This window comes from Panulirus ornatus, chromosome 13, assembly GCF_036320965.1.
Source record: "Panulirus ornatus isolate Po-2019 chromosome 13, ASM3632096v1, whole genome shotgun sequence".
Classification (NCBI taxonomy): Eukaryota; Metazoa; Arthropoda; class Malacostraca; order Decapoda; family Palinuridae; genus Panulirus; species Panulirus ornatus.
Window position 1 is genome coordinate 50,139,755 of NC_092236.1, and position 20,725 is coordinate 50,160,479.

At 37.6% G+C, this 20,725-nt stretch overlaps 1 protein-coding gene across 21 annotated transcripts in view; it reads right to left on the bottom strand.

The window, feature by feature from the left end:
* Positions 1 to 20,725, bottom strand: part of LOC139752858 (actin-binding LIM protein 3-like) — an 837,860-nt gene that overhangs the window by 173,367 nt on the left and 643,768 nt on the right. For all 21 annotated transcript variants that reach the window (XM_071668853.1, XM_071668857.1, XM_071668856.1 and 18 more), the window contains 2 exons: positions 9,501 to 9,627; positions 442 to 626 (listed from right to left, as the gene is read on the bottom strand). In XM_071668853.1, the coding sequence (XP_071524954.1) occupies positions 442 to 626; positions 9,501 to 9,627 (312 nt within the window). The remainder of the gene's footprint in view (positions 1 to 441; positions 627 to 9,500; positions 9,628 to 20,725) is intronic.

Here is a 20,725-nt window from a genome sequence, read left to right on the forward strand (position 1 = left end):
AACACTGCACTAAAGCTGCACTCTGCCCATGGCCTGTTAAGGGTGAAGCACTATAGGCTAAGAAGTAGCACCAGAGTTCATTAGTTTTGGATACTCTAATATTGTGGCAACCCCCTTGAGGGAGTTCCAATTGGGAACAGGCATCAGATATAGATAGAAAGATGCCGCATTCACTTTATAAAGTGATATTCTTCATAAAGCTGGACTGAAGCCCTTCTTTTCAATTACAAAATCTCAAAATAAAAACATGCTCCTTGCAAAATCATCTCTTAAGAAATTCTCCACAGTCATTCCTCACCATATCTCTTACCATATGTCCAAAATTCTATGTAATTCCTTAATGCAAGGCAGATTTATATCTTTTATATGTGGCAATAGTAATCATATTTCATCCATATACCCACATACACATGTATATACATATAATACACAAAAACTAACCTTGTAAGTACATCTCCTCGCCATCTCCAAAAGGATCTCCACACTTTGTACATCGTGCACAAGTTGGGTGGAAGTGGTGATTGTCTCCAGCCTGCAGTACCTTGCCGCTGATGAACCGATTGCAGTACGCACACTTGACACCAAACTGGGCCTGATAATCTTTTTCACAGTACGGTAAGCCATCCCTGACACATAAAAATCATTAATGATATCTATTGAGAAACAGTGAGATCAATCTCATTCACTAAAATTACATTAAACTTTCAACACAAACAATAGATTATGTGTTCAGCAGATATATAAATGTGTATCTACATATCTGTTATCAACAACATGTATATATGAAAGCCAACTTTACATCAGCAGGACTCCACCTCTTATCCAAATATTTCAATCATATTGTGCCTAAACGTAAAGTGTAGTTACGTTAAATCCAATGATTTCATTCTAAACTGATAGAGTACTATATGGATAATAAAATAATATTAGCAGAGCATTTCTTTTTATCCAACAATAATACATAGGCCATAGTGGGGAGGGTTTCGAAGTTCAAGGAAAATGTGGGGTTAATCAACAAAGAAGTAGATGAAACAAATGTAAATCAACAGAACCTATAAAAACCTTACCTAATATCAATTAGCATCAGAGTAAACTAAATTTTCTATGTAAAACTCAGAGAAATTCATAAACACTTGTCTGCAGTATCCTACTACAAATACTGAAGACTGTTCAATGGATCTGGTTTGTGCATTGATCAATTTTATAATCACACAATTGTGCATCATGCCCAAAGACTGGATGTACAGGTATATTTCAAAAAAACATTGAAAATATGGTAAATACTAGTTACTACAAGGTGTTAAGTGATGTTTTTGTATGTTCTGTTAATTTCAAGTGTTTCACCTTATGCTACAATAATTATCACCATGTTTGCCTTAGGTGTCATAGTGCTCCTGATTTTTTACTTATCTAAAGTTGTAAGACAAACAAGAGGTATTTGCATTGCCTGATATTCTGCCATGAATAAAATATAAGAACAAAAACCAGTGAGCTTTTTGATTTGCAAAAATTTGAATGCCATGATACTTCTTTTCATAATGAATACTTTAAAAATATGAACTTTCCACCATTCAGCACTCCTAAATTACAAAACTTGCACAAAAATCAGTGTTCTCTAATTAGCTGGTAAATTTATGGAGCTACATGACCAAATCTCTACTCAGTTAATCACTGCCTTATGGGTTATCTTTGATGTAAATGATATGGCACAGGCAAGAACATGCCCTAACAGTAACCATCTCAGTTGAAAGGAAAAATGAGAAGTTGCAAGAAAAAAATAAGGGCTGCTTAGTTGTCTGAAGACCTGACTTTTAAAGGTGGATAGGTTACAGGAAGGGTATGTCAAAAGGAGGAAGAAAATTCCATGAGAAAGGAAGGAGGCATCTTAAATGTCTATCTTTGTGCGGCTAGTCTCTTCACAGAAACTATGATGAGGAACAGCCATTTGTGTCTCCTTAATTGCTGAGACACACATAGACAGCTCACAGAAGTTGCTGAAATAGCACCTATAGAACAAATACAGCAGCAACATTAAGAAGAACAAAAAGAGACACCTGAAGAGAGATGACAGCAAGAGGGTTATTATGGCAGAACAAGATAAAGATGCTGGAAAAGACACCAGACATTTGTGAGCAGAAAAGCCATACTGAGGCAAACAACACTGCATAAGATATGGAAAGACTGTCAATACGAAAAATATTTATAGTATTTGTGCAACACCCATAATTTTTGGTAAGCACATTTTGTGGAGAGCATTATGTGGGGTTTCTAAATAGAATGAAGGATATGACTGTACCCAACATGTTATACTACTGCAGGGTTGAAGTGAAGGGTTTTGAAAACAAAAATTTGAAAACAGGATAGCAGTAGAATGATACTGGGAGAAACTACATCTCTGCATTGTCAAATTCAACTGGCTTACTGTTTCCCCATTCCATGATATAAAGATGAGGTAAAAATTTCACATGCAAGAAAAGGAATGAACACTGCAGACAGGAGGGGAAGGAAAATGAGTTGCATTATGCAGGTATGAATTATCAGTGAAGAAAACAGGAAGGAAACCTGAGGGATACTACTCTACTGATGACAGGAATACAAAGATTATGCACTATCACAATGGACCTACTATAAAGGAAGATTTGCATTAGAAAACAGAGAAAAGCAAAAAAGTCAAAGGAGGGAAGTTTACTTGTAAACGATTTTTGCCATAACTTGTCATATGCCTTGGAGAATTCAAGGGCCAAAATAAAGGATTCATCAAAATCCCCTAGAGCAGAACCAGAGGTTAGATCATCACCAGTGGACATTCCTTCACAAAAGCTGTTTAGGTAATATGAAAGATGAGAATTTTATTACAAGTTTATGAAAAGGATGAGGAAAGTTTCAATAAATCTGGATAGAGAAGAAGTGACTTTGACAGGGATACAGCTGGAAGGGCTGGAATGGTTTCCTTTATTAGGAATGCACTGAACCAATATATACTTCCAAGAAGGGAAACTTTGGGTTTTAGGTTGAGATAAAATATGTAAGTATGATTGGATAAAGCTTATAGGATAATAGGAGACATGCCATTCAGGCCATATGCCTTGTCTACTAGTAAATGGGAGAATTCAAAAGACCCTGCACAAGGAAAACATAAGAGAGAATATGGGTTTAGTAGAAGAAGGTGGTGAAGATGACTAGCTGTGGAATCATCCAAAGTAGAGGAGAGATACACAAGGCATCCAAATGTGCACCACTATGAGTAAAAGAGGTTGCTTTAAACTGATCAGGTCAAAAAAGAGGAAAAATAGCTGAATCACAAAAGTTACTGAGATGCTGCAGGTTAAGGACCAGTAAGATTTATCAACAGAAGTCAAGCTAGCACACTTTCTTTTTAAGAAGATGCATTTGACTTTTTTTTTTTCCGCTGTCTCCCGCGTTTGCAAGGTAGCGCAAGGAAACAGACGAAAGAAATGGCCCAACCCACCCCCATACACATGTATATACATACGTCCACACACGCAAATATACATACCTACACAGCTTTCCATGGTTTACCCCAGATGCTTCACATACCCTGATTCAATCCACTGACAGCACGTCGACCCCGGTATACCACATTGATCCAATTCACTCTATTCCTTGCCCACCTTTCACCCTCCTGCATAATCTTTTTCACTCCATCTTTCCACCTCCAATTTGGTCTCCCTCTTCTCCTCGTTCCCTCCACCTCCGACACATATATCCTCTTGGTCAATCTTTCCTCACTCATTCTCTCCATGTGCCCAAACTATTTCAAAACACCCTCTTCTGCTCTCTCAACCATGCTCTTTTTATTTCCACACATCTCTCTTACCCTTACATTACTTACTCAATCAAACCACCTCACACCACATATTGTCCTCAAACATCTCATTTCCAGCACATCCATCCTCCTGCGCACATCTCTATCCATAGCCCACGCCTCGCAACCATACAACATTGTTGGCACCACTATTCCTTCAAACATACCCATTTTGCTTTCCGAGATAATGTTCTCGACTTCCACACATTCTTCAAGGCTCCCAGGATTTTCACCCCCCTCCCCCACCTTATGATCCACTTCCGCTTCCATGGTTCCATCCGCTGCCAGATCCACTCCCAGATATCTAAAACACTTTACTTCCTCCAGTATTTCTCCATTCAAACTTACCTCCCAATTGACTTGACCCTCAACCCTACTGTACCTAATAACCTTGCTCTTATTCACATTTACTCTTTACTTTCTTCTTTCACACACTTTACCAAACTCAGTCACCAGCTTCTGCAGTTTCTCACATGAATCAGCCACCAGCGCTGTATCATCAGCGAACAACAACTGACTCACTTCCCAAGCTCTCTCATCCCCAACAGACTTCATACTTGCCCCTCTTTCCAAAACTCTTGCATTCACCTCCCTAACAACCCATCCATAAACAAATTAAACAACCATGGAGACATCACACACCCCTGCCGCAAACCTACATTCACTGAGAACCAATCACTTTCCTCTCTTCCTACACGTACACATGCCTTACATCCTCGATAAAAACTTTTCACTGCCTCTAACAACTTGCCTCCCACACCATATATTCTTAATACCTTCCACAGAGCATCTCTATCAACTCTATCATATGCCTTCTCCAGATCCATAAATGCTACATACAAATCCATTTGCTTTTCTAAGTATTTCTCACATACATTCTTCAAAGCAAACACCTGATCCACACATCCTCTACCACTTCTGAAACCACGCTGCTCTTCCCCAATCTGATGCTCTGTACATGCCTTCACCCTCTCAATCAATACCCTCCCATATATTTTACCAGGAATACTCAACAAACTTATAACTCTGTAATTTGAGCACTCACTCTTATCCCCTTTGCCTCTGTACAATGGCACTATGCACGCATTCCGCCAATCCTCAGGCACCTCACCATGAGTCATACATACATTAAATAACCTTACTAACCAGTCAATAATACAGTCATCCCCTTTTTTAATAAATTCCACTGCAATACCATCCAAACCTGCTGCCTTGCTGGCTTTCATCTTCCGCAAAGCTTTTACTACCTCTTCTCTGTTTACCAAATCATTTTCCCTAACCCTCTCACTTTGCACACCACCTCGACCAAAACACCCTATATCTGCCACTCTATCATCAAACAAATTCAACAAACCTTCAAAATACTCACTCCATCTCCTTCTCACATCACCACTACTTGTTTTCACCTCCCCATTTGCGCCCTTCACTGAAGTTCCCCTTTGCTCCCTTGTCTTACGCACTTTATTTACCTCCTTCCAGAACATCTTTTTATTCTCCCTAAAATTTAATGATACTCTCTCACCCCAACTCTCATTTGCCCTCTTTTTCACCTCTTGCACCTTTCTCTTGACCTCCTGTCTCTTTCTTTTATACATCTCCCACTCAATTGCATTTTTTCCCTGAAAAACTCGTCCAAATGCCTCTCTCTTCTCTTTCACTAATAATCTTACTTCTTCATCCCACCACTCACTACCCTTTCTAATCAACCCACCTCCCACTCTTCTCATGCCACAAGCATTTGACTCTTATGATTAATATTTTCTATGATGTATTGTTCTTGAGTTCTTGTGCTGAAAAGAATGTATTCACAGACAGAAAGACACAGGGGTGATGATAATGTTCCGTATACACTGGGCATATTGCAGGGCAGAAATATAAGCTCCAAATTAGGCAAAACCAGTCTTACTGTATTCTCAGTATAGTACACCATCAACTACCAAAGGAATTAATGATATTACCAAGTTAAATCTGATATGACCTTAAACTATGGTATGTACTGTATAATTACCTAATTGTAATAAGCAAACTGCACAGTAAAGATGGGTGTTCTAAACTCATGGAGTCCTATTCTTTAAACTTGCTTTCGTTACAAAAATTCTAATTTCTGTATGCTGTTTATATTTACAATATTATCACTTAACTGTTTCATTCAACCTTCACAATCATTGCATTTATGCTTCATATCTTTTCTTTCATGAATCTCTTAATTTTTTAGTTTCACTTTTCATTCTTGTTATTTTGCTTTCAAAAATGTTTTCACTTTTGCCATTGTCAAATTGAGTATGAGACTTATAGGGTGTAATCTAGTTTCCTCTCATTCTTCTCTCTCCCACCATTAGAAAATCTATATCCTCTAGCCATCCCCTATATTTCAGCTTCCTTATTCCAGGTATTGTGCCATCTTTGTTGTCCAGATAAATTTCTTCAAGTGCAGTGACTGAACTTGAGATGCATATTCAAGGTCTAACATCTCCTGTATACAATTTCCATAAAATTTCCTTGTTCAAGTGTAATTACGTATTTGTACTCTAAAAACAGAAAATTCTACATTTATCAGGCACCATCTCTTGATTTTTCATTGTCATACAAGTCTTCAAAATTTTGAATACTGTCTGCATTTAAACTTTCATCAATCAGCTTATTCCATTCATCCAAAATTCTAATACTAGTGAAGTACGTACATCTTTACATCTTTTCAAGTCAGTTTCTTGCAATGGCCTCTTGTTGCTCTTTCTTTGCTTCTTTAAAAGAAATGCTCACTGTCATTATCATATACAAATACAAATCTAAAGATTGTATCAAGTCTCCCCTAATTCTTCTCTCTTTCATGGTGGGGAAATTTACAAAATCTAGCTTCTCCCTGTAACTCAGCTCTCTTGTATCATGTACCATCTCTGCAGCCCTCCTCTGAAACTTCTCTGCTTGATGTTTATGGTTACTTTAAGTGTGGTAACCAACTTGAGATGCACATTCTAAGTGCATCTCAGTCACTCCTTACTTTTCTTTTTTCCAAGGCAGACAAATTCATGGCCTCTAACCTCTCACATGGCTATTTTAATTCTGGTACCATCTATGTTGCCCTCCTCCTGACCTTCCCAATTAGTTCTTTGTGCTCATTTAGGTGTGGTGACCAATCACAAGAAGCATATTCTACTTCCAGCCAGGTTCCCCCTCACCCAAAAAAAAAAAATCTGTCCATGCTCCCCCTCCTCTTAGATGAAACTCACGCATACATATCTCTGAGCATATACGAGTCTTGACGTCAGTATGCTAATCACCAAGTCTGTTGGATATATAATCTAATTTGTCTAATTTGTAAAATGCTACAACCAAATGATTTATCAGCACTTTTTTGAATGAAAAGAACCCCTGAAAACTTAAAAAATGTACAAAGAATTATGGTATATAAAATTCAACTGGTATGGTACTGTACAATTCACTAAACTCATGTACATCTATCTGCTGTTATCCTAATACTGTTATGGACAATGCTTATTCTGCTGAAATGCAAAGCATCATGAAGTCACTGAATAACATTTATCATGCTATGCAAAATTACCTGATGGTGAAACTTGTAAATTCAGTCATATTAAGTTTTTATAGAATAATACTCCTATATAAAAGTCACTTGGTCTCCCACTTCTCCTCGTTCCCTCTACCTCTGACACATATATCCTCTTTGTCAATCTCTCCTCACTCATTCTCTCCATGTGACCAAACCATTTCAAAACACCCTTTTCTGCTCTCTCAACCACACTCTTTGTATTACCACACACCTCTCTTACCCTTTCATTACTTACTCAATCAAACCACCTCACACCACATATTGTCCTCAAACATCTCATTTCCAACACATCCACCCTCCTCCGCACAACTCTATCTATAGCCCATGCCTCACAACCTTATAACATTGTTGCAACCACCATTCCTTCAAACATACCCATTTTTGCTTTCCGAGATAACATTCTCGCCTTCCACACATTTTTCAACGCTCCCAGAACTTTCACCCCCTCCCCAACACTTTGACTCATTTCCGCTTCCATGGTTCCATCCACTGCCAAATCCACTCCCAGATGTCTAAAACACTTCACTTCCTCCAGTTTTTCACCATTCAAATGTACTTCCCAAATGACTTGTCCCTCAACCCTACTGTACCTAATAACCTTGCTCTTATTCACATTTACACTCAGCTTTCTTCGTTCTCACACTTTACCAAACTCAGTCACCAGCTTCTGCAGTTTCTCACACAAATCAGCCACCAGCGCTGTATCATCAGCGAACAACTCACTCACTTCCCATGCTCTCTCATCCAAAACAGACTGCATACTTGCCCCTCTCTCCAAAACTCTTGCATTCACCTCCCTAACAACCCCATCCGTAAACAAATTAAACAACCAAGGAGACATTACGCACCCCTGCCACAAACCAACATTCACTGAGAACCAACCTCTTTCCTCTCTTCCTACTCGTACACATGCCTTACATCCTCGATAAAAACTTTTCACTGCTTCTAACAACTTGCCTTGCACATCATATATTCTTAATACCTTCTACAGAGCATCTCTATCAACTCTATCATATGCCTTCTCCAGATCCACAAATGCTACGCACAAATCCTTTTGCTTTTCTAACTATTTCTCACATACATTCTTCAAAGCAAACACCTGATCCACACATCCTCTACCACTTCTGGAACCACACTGCTCTTCCCCAATCTGATGCTCTGTACATGCCTTCACCCTCTCAATCAATACCCTCCCATATAATTTACCAGGAATACTCAACAAACTTACATCTCTGTAATTTGAGCACTCACCTTTATCCCCTTTGCCTTTGTACAATGGCACTATGCAAGCATTCCGCCAATCCTCAGGCACCTCACCATGAGTCATACATTCATTTAATAACCTTACCAACCAGTCAACAACACAGTCATCCCCCTTTTTTAATAAACTCCACTGCAATACCATCCAAACCCGCTGCCTTGCCGACTTTCATCTTCCTGCAAAGCTTTTACTGCCTCTTCTCTGTTTACCAAATCATTCTCCCTAACCCTCTCACTCTGCACACCACTTCAACCAAAACACCCTATATCTGCCACTCTATCATCAGACACATTCAACAATCCTTCAAAATACTCACTCCATCTCCTTCTCACATCACCACTACTTGTTATCACCTCCCCATTAGCCCCCTTCACTGATGTTCCCATTTGTTCCCTTGTCTTACGCACTTTATTTACCTCCTTCCAAAACATCTTTTTATTCTCCCTAAAATTTAATGATACTCTCTCACCCTAACTCTAATTTGCCCTCTTTTTCACTTCTTGCACCTTTCTCTTGACCTCCTGCCTCTTTCTTTTATACATCTCCCACTCATTTGCATTATTTCCCAGCAAAAATTGTCCAAATGCCTCTCTTCTCTTTCACTAATAATCTTACCTGTTTAACCCAACACTCACTACCCTTTCTATCTGCCCACCTCCCATGCTTCTCATGCCACTTGCATAACACAAACATAAAAAAATTGACATAAATGTATAACAATAAAAAGTATACACCTGACCAATCTAATTTCCCATAAGTGGAACATTATCAATATCCATGATAAAAAAAAATCAGTATGCACTAAAAAGACCAATTACAGAACTAATGGAACAATGGATTGTACTCACTTGCCCATGTACTCTCCATGTAATACGGTGCTGCAAATGGCACACTTGAAGCACCATATATGCCATTGTTGGTCCAAGGCAATCAAAGCCTGTCCCTCCACAAGTTCCTCTTTGCATCCGGCACATTCTGCGGAAAAACTCCTTGATGAAATATCTGAAAACACCCAAGTATCAAAGCACTAAAACAGCTGTATACCTAAACGTCATGAATGGAGTACTTCCCTACACTAACCTTATCATACTAATACTGTACCCAGTGCTTTGCAAAATCAGTTTGTAACTACTGTACAACAATTCACCATTTATTTCATATGCCACTTTACATGTCTTTGACATGTTTACCTTGCCTATGTTCACACTTAATGATGTTACCATTATACCATATCATATGCATACAAACAATCTACCCTACAAACACTTCATCACAGTGACACTTTAATGCACCAAAATGTCATAATATCAATCTCTCAATACACTAAAACTTAATTCTATTGTATCAACAATTTACCAAACCAACACTTCATATATTGCATTCACTGAATGAATACTTAAACAACTGGGGAAATGTTTACAAATATTAGTCAAACCTATCAGCCACAAATTTCAAGAGTTTAGTTACTGGGTTTTCAATGGTGATGAACCCACTTTGCTCTTAGAAAAGGCCTTACAGAGCCTACTTTTTATTTAAAACCCAAAAGTAGATGGGAACATGAAAAGGAAAAATGTAGGGCTAAATGGAAGGAATCAATATTGTTTATACAGAACTGCTTCTTCACCATTAGTGTGGTACTATCAGAACATACAAACAACAGACTCATTTGCATATATTCACCCTCTTGCTATTGTCTATGATGCACCAAAACCAGTGCCTACCACTCACAAACTAGTATGACAGACAATTCTATGTTTCATCTTAACTCCTTCAAATGCCCTGGTTCAGCCCTCTGACAGCAAGTTGTCCCCTGCAAACATGTGGGACTAAATGGAATGAATTAAAATAATGGTTTAAACACAACTGCTGCTTCACCATTAGTGTGGTATTGTTAGGAACAAATAAACAATGGACTCATACACACACATCCACACCTCTAATGTTATATATAATGCACCAAAACCAGTGTCTCCTATTCACAACCTAGCACCCATACTACTCCATGGTTTATCTTAACCACTTCAATCAAATGCCTTGGTTCAGTCCACTGACAGCACATTGTCCCTGACATATCACTGATCCAATTCATTTAATCCCCTGCATGCCTCTTATCCTCTAAATGTTCAGAATCCTAAATCCCACAGCCTCCTTCACTCAATCCTTCCATCTCCTTAGATGCCTCTTCCTCCATCCACTTCCGACAGGTAGATTCCCTAAGTCTTTCTTTTTCAGCACATCATGGTCAGCCCTCTCAATCATACTGTACTTACTTCTACATCCATGCCTATCTCATACACTTTCACTCCTTACATGATCAACCCATCTCACATGAAACATTATCCTCTGGCATTTCATTTCTAACATGTCCTCCCTCTTCTGTTCTTATGCATTTGGGGCCCAACTCATCCATATGACCATCTTTGCTCTGATTGAAAATGACATCTCCTTCCCCTCACTCCTCAATGCACCTTATACACACACACCTTACCCTTTTGGTAGAACCTCCTCTTTGCATTTAGTAACTCACCATTTACTCCATATACTCATCAAACCTTCCATATAGCATTTCTCTTAATACTATCATACATTTTCTTCATATCCATAAATGCTACATTCAGTTCATTCTCTTTTAGTATTTCTCACAAAAATTCTCTAATGCAAATACCTGGTCCACACATCCTCTACTTCTTTAAAAGCCACACTGTTCGTATCCAGTAAGATGTTTGGTGCATGCTACCACCTTTTCAATCATCACTCTCCCATACACCTTACTTAACAGACTTGTGCCTATGCAGTTTGACTATTCACTTTTGTTCCTATTGCCTTTATATGAGGGCACTTACAGTATATGCATTTTGCCAATCATTAGGTACACCCTACCATGGGCCATACAAATAATGAACAAGCTTAATTAACCAATCAACAACGTTTTCTCCCTCCTTTCTTGAGACACTCAATTGTAATCATATCCACCCCTGCTGCTTTGCCACATTTCATCTCATGCAAAACTTTGACTTCCTTCTCTCTTTTCACCAAGCCATTCATCTAGGCTCTCGCATTCACATGTCATCATCCCAAACATCCCACCTCCACCAAACTGTCATCTACGGCATTCAACAGTCCTCCAAGATACTGATTCCATCTCTTTTTCATTTTTTTGCCTGTTACCATTTCCTCATCTGCTCTCCTCACTGTTTTTTTCCCATTTGTTCACTTGTTCTCCTCATACTGGTTACCTCCTTCCAAAGCAGTTTCTTATTTTCTCTCAAGTTCACTTATATTCTTTCATCCCATCTGTTATTTGCTCTCTTTATCAACTCCTGTACCCTTCTCTTCTCCTGACCTCCAACCACTTTCTCTTGTACATCTCCCACTCACTCAAACTCCTCCTCTACCTAAACTATCTGCAGATCTCAGTTTTTCTCCTCAGTTTTCTCCTTCACTAGCAATTTAGCTTCCTCATCCTACTACTCACTACACTTTCTCATACGCCCAATTCCAATCTTCTGTAAGCCACACAATCTACCTGCTTACGCAAGTGCTACTTTCCTAAAAACCTTACACTCCTCTCCCACTTCCAATGTTACATTAACTCTCACCCTATGACACTCTTCACTCAACTTCTCTTGGTATCTATGAACACAAGCTTCTTTTCCAAGATCACTCACTTTCACCGCTTCTATCATCAGTCAATTCCTCTTTTCTTAACACCACTACAAACTATCACAGATATGAGAAGAAAGGACTACCGAGCGTTGAAAAAAAGATACTCTTTGGCTTCCACAAAGACGACTCAAGATACAAAATGAAACATACATCATGATCCTCCATTCTCAACTGCATAGTTTTGCTTGTACTTGTTACCTGATGTATTCATGTGATTAAGGACTTGCAAAAAACAACTTGAAAATGTACTTTGCCATTAGGAAAGTGCATAAATGTGAGATCTGTCACATATTTAGGCATAAATGCCCCTATTTACAATTCAGTGTGTTTGTGCACATAGAAAAAGGTTAACTATAACTTCTCTCTTAAACACTATGTATAGGTGTTAAAGGTTAATATTTGGCAAATTCCTATTAATTCAAATTATTTACAGTTTTAAGTGGTACTTTCACCATGGGGTTTGCTTTCATGTATAAAGTTCAAATTTGGCAAGAAAAAGTTACCTCATTAGATTTCATTTTGCTTGAAAAGCCAAAAGGTTGCACTTATGGAAGTACTGATTTTTAGTCTATTTTGGCATAACCAAACCCAACCTACTCTTGCTGTAATGTCCTGTCTGCAGCTCACAGTTAGTGAAAATAAACTGATGTTACGCAGATGCAAAACAAATTGGTATCTGTTTATTAACCGTTGTTCCAATAAAATAGTGGTAACTTCGATGCCCTAAACATGATAATCTTCAAAATAATAAATGTTTTAGATATCATCCCTTTCTTTTAGACATCAAACTTTTCTTAAACTAACATTAAACTGTAAAATCTTTAACACATTAATAGATTTAATAAATATATACAGGTATATCAAATACATGTTAGAAGTTTCAATTATAGTATGGGGTCAAAAGTAAATATGGATAACAAAATCAAATGAGTCCATGTATATTCACCTATAATTACCCTAAAACCCATTTCTGAAAGGTCCTGATATTACCACAGGACCCTTGTTTCTGAAGCTCCTGTAGCTCCAGGGCTGCACTAAATTCAGTAGTAGGGACAGGATGGACTCCTTTGGAGTGTAGTTCTTTGAATAGACTGTGCTCTTTTTTGTCAACTAACAATGATAAAGCCTTGTCATAGGTTTCTTTCCATGTGTGGTATAACCTCAAGCAGGAAGTGTCTGGTAACACCTTAATCAAATACATATTACAGATTCATTCTAACTTCTGAAAACAACTCTTCCCTTTTACATTCTAAATTCTTGCCTATCTCAAGAACAACCCTACTCTCAGAGGTCTTAACTTGTCAATCAATTTCTGGGGGAACAGTACTCTCCTTTACCTCACTCATATCAACTTCCATTCTTTCAAGTATTTCTGGATCATCATCAGAGTCTCTATTATACAAACTGCTTTGTGACATTGGTTCTTCATTTGCTTTAACTTACTGTTGTTGATTTCTCATGAAAATATTTTCTGTCCTGACATGAACAATACATGACACTGGGTATGCAATGGCACTTTTTTCTCTGACTCATTCTGAGTCTGCTTTTAATCCTTACAATATCATCTTCCTTTAATCCAAGAAGTAACCTTGCATAAAGTATTTACAAAATTTTCTTATATTTGTTTCTCTAAGTTATCAAGGGTGTTGCAACTTCTGTGATGTTGGAATGGTGGTTCAAGTTCTTCCAAAAAGCAAACTTGCAGGACTTGTTCCTGCAAAGATGCTTTGTCTTTTATGAAAAACAACTGAATAGGGATCTTTCCCCTTCTTCTTTTGCCTCTTTTAAACAATTTCAAGGTTTCTACAGTCTTCTTGAATTCCCTTGAGATACACTGAGGTCCAACAACCTGAGGTAGGTCATGCCTAGAACAATGGGTCCTACAATACAAAACAACTGTAACAGACTGTGTTATCAGGAAGACTGAAGTCACAGAATTCGTTACAATAATCAACAAGAATGAGGTAAATCCTTCCATTTCATTCAAACAAATCTAAAATCAATCTCTATCACGGGATTTATGAAACCATGTGAAATAAGCTCTTTTCCTTGACCACAACATACATGTCAAAAATTATCCATCAGACTTCTAATTTCAGCAGCAGTACCTGGCCACAATATACTCAAGTAATAAACACAATGGACTTTTCAATACCATGGTCAGATTTGTGATTATGCTCTTGGACTTAACAACTAAAAAGGTAGGCACAACAATCCTAACCATATCAAATATAGTACCATCAAAGTACAGTATATTTTTGCCTCCTCAAAGAATGATCAAGCAAGGATTTCCTGAGGAATATCCCTTGTATTCTAAGGTCAAACATCCACTATGATCTTTACCAAGTGTAGAAGTGTATTTCATTTTATCAAAAATCAATCATGCCTTAATTTTGGGCCTTTGATTGTTTAACATGAAATTCAGTATCATCACTAATCAATGTCTTATCACTACCAAATGCTTCTTGAGGGTCAAGCCACCCTATTTACTGAATCTGCAGTCAACCTCCAGACAATAATTCTGTAACCTGAACAGTACTTTGAATTCTGAAGAGAACTTCATAAGGGGTGTACGATATTTCCAATATCAAAATAAGAACAAATTTCATAACACTCAACAGGTGACAATTCTCTCTCTATTTGAGGGTAATTTTTCTGTGTATTTGCCAAAAACTTTGATGTATCCAAGCCAATACTTTACTGTAAAAACTCTTCCCAATTTCAACACCTCCTACACTTACACTTAATAAGCCCACTTTTCACCCAACAGTATCACCACCTAAATGCTTCAAAAAGCCTTCTCATAATATAAACACTAAAATTTGAACACAACATTAAATTTTCTGCATCATTACAACATTATAACACTTCACAACATCAAGACAACATAAAACAAACACTTCACAACATTAACACCAAACACAAAGAACTGAGTGTCAATATTTAGCACACTAGAACCTCAGGTCACACAACATTAACACTTTATTGAAGACACCTTATCAAACCAGCACTTCACCAAAGCAACACTTATGCCACAAGATGTTACCACACTAACCATACGTTTAAGACAACTTACCGTAACCTCACACTGGAGTTTTTTGGTAATATCAACAAGAAAGAGGATGCACATGTTCTATGTTTGTGAAATCTTTTCTAATCTTACAAAATTGTTCACATCACTGTAAACAATGATTCATATGTGTGGGAATATCAATCTGCACGCATATAACTAATCCTTCAATATCAATTCGCTAGTAGCAAGCTTATGAAAGAGGATTCTTTGGTTCGAGAAATAGAGTGTGACTTCAGATGACAAAAGAGATACAAGATTCTGACCCTATACTAAAAAGATACAAAATTCTGACCCTGTACTGAAGAGATAAAAGATTCTGACCCTGTGTGAAACACACCCCCTTCTGTGGTAATACAACCTCAATAACTATGACATCTGCTCTCATCCAACAATCAACAAAACCTCTAAAAGCTTCATGTTGGGGATAAAATTTACCATAATATTCATTATCAAAGGAGTTGCTACTCCCTAAAATCCAACCATCTGTATCTGAGAATAAGATTCCAATAACACCACTTGTCAAACCTCTTAATCATACCCATCCCTCTGTTTTCTTTAACATTACGCTTTCTTTCTCATATTGTAATCATAGCACCTTTTCACATCAGCCACAATAAATTGACATCATTCATTAAGCCTGTCCTGTTGACAGAAAAGTACTTTTCTTTATGGACTGGAAACAATGCCATCTAGAATCTTGTTGGCGTGCATCATAATACTTGTCTCCCGTGACCTGTCTGCACGCAATTAGCCTTTATACACTGTAACCCCCTAAGTCACGACTGCAGGATGTGAATGCTCTGTGAATTTTTCTCTAACTTTCCTGATGTTATCACTGTTTTGGACATTTGGTGAATTTTGGATATTTTAAGTCTTGGAATCAGTGGTTTACACAAGTTTAAGACTATTTTCTTCTACACTACTTCTCCTGCAAATGATTACTTTCACAAGAAATGACGATACTTTTGCTATAAAATCAGTGAATTGTTTATAAAGTCCAATGTTTTCGATGGATTCTGATGACTTCTGAATGATGCTTTCCTTCATTTCACTCGCAATTCACTACTTTTTGTGATTACCAAAAACCCAAGTTCTTTCCTAGGGTTTCCCATTACCATTGGATAAAGTGTCAGGGATATCTTAAAAAGTAATAATTTGTGGTAGAAATGAAGGTCAGAATCGTGCAAAACACATCATAAACCATAGGAAGTTCAATATTTCAAATTCCAAACTGGTGATGTGTGAAATGGTAATTCTACGAACTTCGCTACATTGGAGGGTGAAGTTGGTACTCATCAATTTACTACTCTGGCGAGCCATTTCTACTTTGAAGAGTCTGTCAACATGAAGGCTCACAAAAATTGGGCAACCATCATCAATGACAAAGCAAAGATAGTGTTCTACACTGAAAACCAGAGAATGGTAATTACTCTTAAATTTTTTATATGTTCTCTCTCATAATATGTTTAAGAAATTTTGCTGTCTCCAGTACATTATGCATCATACAATAACTCTATGACAATATCATCTCCCATATTATACTTCATACGAACACCAATGATTCACCAAATATTACTTCCAAACAAGAAGTCATGATTGTTCCACCATTAACACTACTTGCATGATATAAAAGTTCTAAGTTCTAAGAAAAAAAAAAAGTCAGTTGCCCAACTAACACGTTCAAACAATCCACTGAAACAGCACCATATGGAATCAGACTTCACAAGGATGTACCATACAATCACAATGACGTGGGGCAAAATCCTGCCATCTTTAAATTGTTAAAATGTATTGCAACCAAATTTCTGGACAGACAAGAAGCATTCATGGTCAGAAATAGGTTAGACTAATAAAATTCGCAGTTCCTCAAGCTGCAACAGTTTAACAATTAAATGTCACATCCACCTCTTATATACATTAGCCTCAAGTGCATAGTATGCATAAAAAAAACTAAAACTGACTGAGTGACTACCATTAATTATTAATATCTTACCAATGGTCAATCCATGACTAAAAAGACTATTACCAAATGAGGAGCTTGATTACGCAGATAAAAACTTCAGGGATTCAAGAAAAAATCTAAAACACCAAGCAAATACCATACAATAAACTGCAGTACTTTTTCTCAATATTTCACGTGGACGCATCAATAAGTTGACCGAGTCAGTCAATGAATCGCTGGGCTTCCAACAATGATCCTAAAATTCCCATAAAGTATGAAAGTTGTCAGGCTTGCTTTCTAACTGTAAACTAAGAAGGTTGGCCTTAACTGCTAATCATAACATACAGCTCTAATGAAGCTCTCTTGGCTTGCTAATCATCATCCACTCTGACAATTCTTATAAACATTGTTTTGCTTGCTAAACATAACCCAGATCTCTACCGAATAAGCTACACTTGCTAATTTCTCCCAGTGTTCATAAGTTACTAGCCTTGATTTCAGGTGAAGTTGCTTTGCATGCTAACTGTCACTCTTAAGTTTCTCATTATCACATTTAGAGTTTCTACAAAAGGCAAGGCTTGCTAATTAATCACCTTTAGGGTTCCTATCAAGGTAGCTAGGTTTACTGATCCTAAAAGCATTATTAGGACTGCTGGGCATCACTGCGGGGCCATATACAAAGTCATAAGGGATGTGGTCTTGGAATTATCTTTAAGTCTTGAAGAAGGTGTTAAAGATTTTATCAGGTGGTGATTACAGTTACACCTACATGGCCTTATATGACCAGGCAGGTGATGGGCCTGATTCCCAAACCCCAAACAATCAACAAACAACCAACCAATCATCACCTTTACGTTTCCTATGAATGTCAACAAGCTCATTTGCAGCCCATGTAAGGCTTGCTTATTATCACAATCATAGTTCTTGTTAATAAAAACGTTTCCATATCTTTGAAGGTAAGGAAGCTTACTCGTAATGACCAGTAAAATTCTTAAGATGGCAGCCATGTTTGCTGATTACCATCCTTATAATTTCAATGAAGACAGCTAGGTTCACTAAATATTATCTCTACAGTTCTTATGATTGTTGCTTAGTTTGCTCATCATCCTTAAACATGTTATGATATAAACAGGCTTGCATCTTTATCATCAATGACATTCCTAGGCCTTGGTTACTCATTATCACCCATTCAGTTATATAATTATCATTCAGTTAATCATTATAATCCATGCAGATCTTCTCAAAATTTCTAGGTGTTGCTTATTCATCATCACCCACTCAGTAACATAATCATCATCCATACAGTTCTGAACATTTCAAAATGGCTCATTCATCATCACCCATTCAGTCACATAATTATCATCCATTCAGTTCTGAACATTTCAAAATGGCTCATTCATCATCACCCATTCAGTTACATAATTATCATCCATACAGCTCTTTTGAACAGTTCTAAACTTAGCTTATTTCTCATCACCTTTTCAGCTACATAATTATCATCCATTTGACCATTTCTAGGTTCTGCTTATTTATCATCACCCTTTTAACTGCATATACATCATCCACACACTTCTGAAAATTTCTAGGCTTTGCTTATTCATATTCACTCTTTCACTTTGGCTAGCATATTCATTATATTTATTCAAATCCTCAACACATTTTTAGGCTGGTTGTTTCATTATCACCATCCTTTCAGTTCATGTGAAGAATGCTATGCTTAACCTTATTAACATATTCCTTCAGTATCTGTGAAGATTACTTGGAATACTTGTTATAACCCTTAAAATTCCTGTGAAGGCTGCTAAGCTTGAATCCCATCACAGATCCTATGAAGCTTGCTTGCTAGGCAATGCTTTCTGTCATCTTTACAGATTCTCTGAAGGTTGCTAAGCTTGATTACTATCACCTTTTTTTACTTCCTTGCTTATTACCCTTCTTTTACTTCCTGCAAAGGTAGCTTGCTACGCTTGCTCATCATTAACCTTACTATTCCAAGGAAGTCTGCTGGCCAGGCTTGCATAAGCAAGACTTTGATTATTATCCTTATAGTTTCTGAAAGAGTTGCAAAGCTTGCTTATTATCTTGCTTATCAAAATACAGTTCCGTTGAAGGTGCTGGCTAGGATGGCTTATTATCCCTCTTACTGTTCCCAAGAAAACTGCTGCTAAGTTTGTTGATTATTACTATAATTACCCTTACCATTATTGTGAAGGTGGCTATGCTTAATTATTATCACACAGTTCATACAAAGGGTTCTTACCAGAAATGCTTACTATCACCCTGCTAGCTAAGTTCGCTCATCATCCTTACAGTTCCTGGAATGCTTTTCATCCATATAGTTCCACTAAAATTACAAGCCTTGCTTATCATCAACCTGTCAAGGTGTTTAAACTTGCTTAATATCTTTACAGTTCCTATAAAAGTAGCAATTATCATCCTTACAGTTACGGTGAAGACTGATTATCAGCTAAGCTTGTTTATCATCACCTATACCTACAGCTCCTATGAAAGCCACTTTAATAAGGTTGATCACCCTTATAATTCCTGTTTAAGTACCTTATCTCGCTTACTGTCACCCTTAGAAATACTAAGAAATACTAAGGTTGCCTATCATCGCCTTTACAGTTCTTTAAAAAAACAAAAAAAAAAAAGGCTTGCTTGTCATCACCCTTGCAGTTCTTGTAAAGGTACCTACGTTTGCTTATCATCCCTCTTACAGTTCCTGTGGAAATCAGTATCTAAGGCTATCACAAACCTTAAAATTTCTGTGAAAGTCACTAGGTTTGCTTACGACCAGACTCAAGTTTCTTGAAGTCTGGTCCTGCTTGTTATAGTGCCGCTTACAATTCCCATAAAAGTTACTAATAAACTTGCAAATACTCTCTTATAGTTTCTATGAAGGTTGGCAAAGCTTGCATGACGCTATATATATATATATATATATATATATATATATATATATGGAGGAAGTGAAGTGTTTTAGATATCTGGGAGTGGATCTGGCAGCGGATGGAACCATGGAAGCGGAAGTGGATCATAGGGTGGGGGAGGGGGCGAAAATTCTGGGGGCCTTGAAGAATGTGTGGAAGTCGAGAACATTATCTCGGAAAGCAAAAATGGGTATGTTTGAAGGAATAGTGGTTCCAACAATGTTGTATGGTTGCGAGGCGTGGGCTATGGATAGAGTTGTGCGCAGGAGGATAGATGTGCTGGAAATGAGATGTTTGAGGACAATGTGTGGTGTGAGGTGGTTTGATCGAGTGAGTAACGTAAGGGTAAGAGAGATGTGTGGAGATAAAAAGAGCGTGGTTGAGAGAGCAGAAGAGGGTGTTTTGAAGTGGTTTGGGCACATGGAGAGGATGAGTGAGGAAAGATTGACCAAGAGGATATAT